We start from the raw sequence: 4,535 nt of genomic DNA, 5'->3' as shown, positions 1-4,535 counted from the left end.
TTTGAATTATCATTCTAGTCCTATGAGAATATGGAAGTCCACAAAACAGCTATAACTAACGTCACAGTTGGACGATATCATTGGAATTACTTTACATTTTTTCCCAGCTGATGAGCCATAAAAACATTGGTAGCCAGTCAGAATCCAGCCGACTTTATAGATCTTGAGCATTTAAAGTAGCAGATGGCAAAAACAGCAGTGTATGCTTACCATAAACAGAATGTGTATTATGTGTATTATGTGTTGGTGTGGATATAGTTAACGGTAATATAATTAACATTTTAGTTATATTTATAGATAGCGTTCTTTGTGTAAACAGAACTTTACACTTGTTTGTGTGGAAGTTTTTATGCATATTATTTAATGAAATGATAAACTCTGAATGTAATGTGTAATTTCTAATGCTGCTTGTAATTATTTTTTGTCAGTATACCTCGATTTCTAAATGATGAATATCAAGGACACTGAAATGTAACGTACTCAGTGAGAATTGTGGCTTTTCCTTTAACGCATCTTAATCTAACAGTAAAGCACCTAATTGGAACCTAGTTGCTTGTTGTGTACTGTATATACAGGTGCATCTCAATAAATTAGAATGTTGTGGAAAAGTTAATTTATTTCAGTAATTCAACTCAAATTGTGAAACTCGTGTATTAAATAAATTCAATGCACACAGACTGAAGTAGTTCAAGTCTTTGGTTCTTTTAATTGTGATGATTTTGGCTCACATTTAACAAAAACCCACCAATTCACTATCTCAACAAATTAGAATACTTCATAAGACCAATAAAAAAAAACATTTTTAGTGAATTGTTGGCCTTCTGGAAAGTATGTTCATTTACTGTACATGTATTCTAATTTATTGAGATGCACCTGTAGAGTAACGCGCTGAAGCGCGCCTCGCCCCACGTCCTCATTAAAATATATACACAGTTCCGCCTCCTTATTAAAATATCTACATCCCCGCCTCCTCATTAAGATCTGCGAGTCTTTATGCCGCGCTTTCTATCCGCCCACTCATTAAAAGCTGCGCTCAGTCACAAGGGAGAGGGCGCCAGAGAGGCGCTGTCTCTTTAAGAGGATGCCAAAGCCGATTACATCTGATCTTAACAGTGATTCTCTCTCACCGTCTGTCCACTACTATTGCTTATTTTGCTGTACTGCATGAGCTAAACGCGTTGACAGAGAGTGTTGTTCGTCGGGGTTAAAACTTTTCTTCAGGCCAGAATGGATTGGGCTCCGAGCTCGTTTGGATGAGTCGCTTATGAGCAGTGCGCTTCAGCTCGGCAACTTTCCCGTGCACATTTCTCCAAACATCCTTGGTGGAAAGTTCAAATCACATGGGATATGGTGACAAACAAGTGAATGCACATTAAACCAAGACGGAAAATGCAGAAGAGTGTTCGGTACAATGAGGGACACGCTCTGTATCTCTCCGTTATCGCGCGTAAAGAGGGCACCAAGCGAGGTTATCTCAGCAAGAAGACCACAGAAAACAGTAAATGGCATGAGAAGTTTTTTGCACTTTATCAGAATGTTTTATTTTACTTCGACACCGACCAGAGTGCTCGACCGTCAGGGATTTATCTTCTGGAAGGATGCACATGTGAACGAGTCCCTGCGCTCAAGGTGTCCACTGTTGGCAAAGACGCACTTGACAAGCTGGTGAGTTCAACGTTTCTTCAACATGCCAGTTTAATACAGGCACGAATTATTGAGGCTTTAGGGAGACTGAGCATTTATAAGGCTTGAACTTCTCCGAAGGAGGTAAAAGCAAACGGATAAGTTGTCTTAAAACATGTATTCTTTTTACATATGTTAGTTAAACCTGCCTTTTTAACGTTTCTTTAACTAAAAAGTTCAGTTGCAAGTTGTCGGAACGCACTAAACAGGCTTGTGACTCGAAGTCGCTTTCGCCAGATGAGGTAACCATAGCAACAGTACGCTGCTTTAGCACTTAACATTAGTGTCGGATTGTAAATCGACAAATACGTAAGTGACCACACTTTATGACATTACTATAGATCTAGATGTCACCTAGTCTCAAAAACGTAATTTATCTAACTGTGTGTCCAAAACTAGGTTTTGGTTGCGCGTGAGGATCCTCCAGAGATTGTGCTCTAAAATGACTGATGTAAATACCTTTAAAATCCCAGACCCCGGAAGACTTGAATAATTGGCTCATTAAATATAACCAAAATGGTAAGAATACTGGAGATGGAAGAAAATATCTTTCTGCTTTTTTGTATGTAAGCTAAACGTCGCCAATGTGTTGGAAAGTATCTAATAGATAATTGCAAATGTCTTGTAAAATAATTTCTTTCCTACGTGAAAACCTGTTGCATTGGACACCCCAAGTCCTCCTTTTGAATAGCATTCGAGCAGTGCAGAAACCTGACCATTAATTTATGCATTGATATAAGATCATCACATCCAGAAGACCCCTATAATGTCTATACTGACTCGTGATGTCTTCGTTAGTATGTGAGATAGGTAATAATTGATTTTCTAATGGGGTTCTGACAAAGAAATGTGGATGAATCCTTTTTATCATGAGGAAATATACCCCTTCTGCTAATGTAGTGGTCTGCTGGCAGCATTAAAAATGTGATATTGTTGGTGGCCATTGATGTCAGATATTGATTTCAGTTAGAAACAGTATTAGAGGCTCCCCATTCAACAGGTGCAGTCTGTTACCTCTGTACAAAAAACAAAACACAAAAATGATTTACACCAGCGTCATGTATGCAAAAGGATCACAAGCCATGCCTAATATGGGAATTATCCGAGCTCTAAAACCACCTATGTTGTGGTAAACACTTTCATCTGCTGATGAATCTCTCACAGGCACTCATTTGCAGTCACATTCATACAGTATAATTAGGTGAAAATATGTGTGTGGGGGGGGGGGATTTTTCATCTTCTTAAACACAATAGTGTCTCTCTTACTGCCATTAAATATCTCATTCAGACCTCACTATTTTCTAAATAGAAACATGATTTTTCTCAAATTGTGGAGCACCACTACATGAGATAGTGGACCTTTTGTAAAAGCTGAATCTCTTGAGGACCCCATGAAATCAAAGTGAGAGTTTTGTGCTTTTTGTTCAGTCAGTGTTAGTTTTGAGGTGATTTATATGGTATGAACTTCCAAATGTTGACCAAATTTACTTTTAACAAATAAATATGGGTGTTGTTTAGCTGGCACAGGTCACCCCCGTGGTGATTTAAATGTTGCTTACAAAATTTTTTTACCAACCCAAGTTTGCATGAAAAACATTCACAACGTGGCATTTTCATATGAATTCACATGATGTCTAAAACAAGTTTTTTTAGGGAAAAAAAGCATGAAGACCCACCGTTAAACAACCATTAGTGGGGTTTGAGCATATCTATGAAAATGTATGAATAAGGGCATACAAATTCATACTTATTGCCATAATGTTGCAGCCAGATACCAGATACCTTTGGTAGCAAAACATGCTTTTTGGCTGTGATGTAACTAAAGTCTACTGGCTCTATTTTTTACTGTATGTGTATCTGAAATTGAAAAGTAAATGAATTATTGGTATAATGTTGAACTTTTCATTCATATTGTAATAAAAAAGTTTTATCATATGTTCTTTGTAGCATCGAATATTGGAATTAAATTGTGTTTAAATGATCCATCTAACCATTTAGTCTGCTAACCTGCTAATGAGTTAATAAGATTCAATTTAATTTTATTGATTTCCTTTTGCAGTTTAGCTTTGTTTCCTCTGCCTGTTAAAGGGGTCATGAACTGCCTCTGTTTTTTTTATTTTGCACTGTTCTCTGAGGTCCACTTATAATGTTATCAAGATTTTTACATCAAAAAACATAATTTAGAAGTAATTAGCAACAGTTACTCACACTTGTGTGATGTGACATTACTGTCGGATCCAATATAGCCGGCACAGCATCGTCTTTTAGTTTCAATCTTTCTGAAAATCCTGTGTCAAATTGTGCCTTGTTTGTAAACAAATCTGTGATAAAATGAAGTGAACAAAGGACCGAGTTCTTACTGACGCGGTATGGATCTTCATTAAAAATAAAGTTCATCCACTCTTTCCTAACGTCGGGATCAGAAGAAAAGCAATGCAAAGACCATTTTTCCACAACTTGGCACTGCACAGCGTCTTGTCTTTGGAGCCGTCTTTATCGTTGGGTTTCTGTGTAGACCTGCGTTCACCTCTGTCGTAAACTACTTGCGCGAATCTGTGGGTGGGGCTAAACAGGCAGCGATGTAGAAGCAGGTGTTAATGTTCTTCTGCGGAGGCAGTGTTTAGCCACACTATTAAGTAATAGAGTGGCACATTCCGCAACCAGACTGACTTCAATATAAGCTTATTTTAGACTAATGAGAAAGTTTTGAGTTTTGAAACTTACCGGATGTTTTTATAGTACAATGACTTATATGTCAAAAGATCAAGGGAAGTTTGGTTTCTCAGTTCATGACTCCTTTAATGGTGCTCTATGTTTGTGCATTTATCAAAATTATGGTATACCATGTCAAC

The 4,535-nt window shown here is 37.5% G+C and overlaps 1 protein-coding gene across 1 annotated transcript in view; it reads left to right on the top strand.

Moving 5' to 3' along the window:
• Positions 1-1,086: 1,086 nt before the first annotated feature.
• The window catches only part of LOC107587539 (ras-specific guanine nucleotide-releasing factor 2-like), a 56,948-nt gene continuing 53,499 nt past the window's right edge, over positions 1,087-4,535 (top strand). The window contains exon 1 of the mRNA XM_016275354.1: positions 1,087-1,665. Coding sequence (XP_016130840.1) covers positions 1,366-1,665 — 300 coding nt within the window. The 5' untranslated portion in view covers positions 1,087-1,365. The remainder of the gene's footprint in view (positions 1,666-4,535) is intronic.

Source organism: Sinocyclocheilus grahami, unplaced genomic scaffold (assembly GCF_001515645.1).
Source record: "Sinocyclocheilus grahami isolate Dianchi unplaced genomic scaffold, SAMN03320097.WGS_v1.1 scaffold93.1, whole genome shotgun sequence".
Taxonomy (NCBI): domain Eukaryota; kingdom Metazoa; phylum Chordata; class Actinopteri; order Cypriniformes; family Cyprinidae; genus Sinocyclocheilus; species Sinocyclocheilus grahami.
Note: the sequence above shows the minus strand (reverse complement) of the source record. Positions and strands in the feature narration are given on the sequence as shown.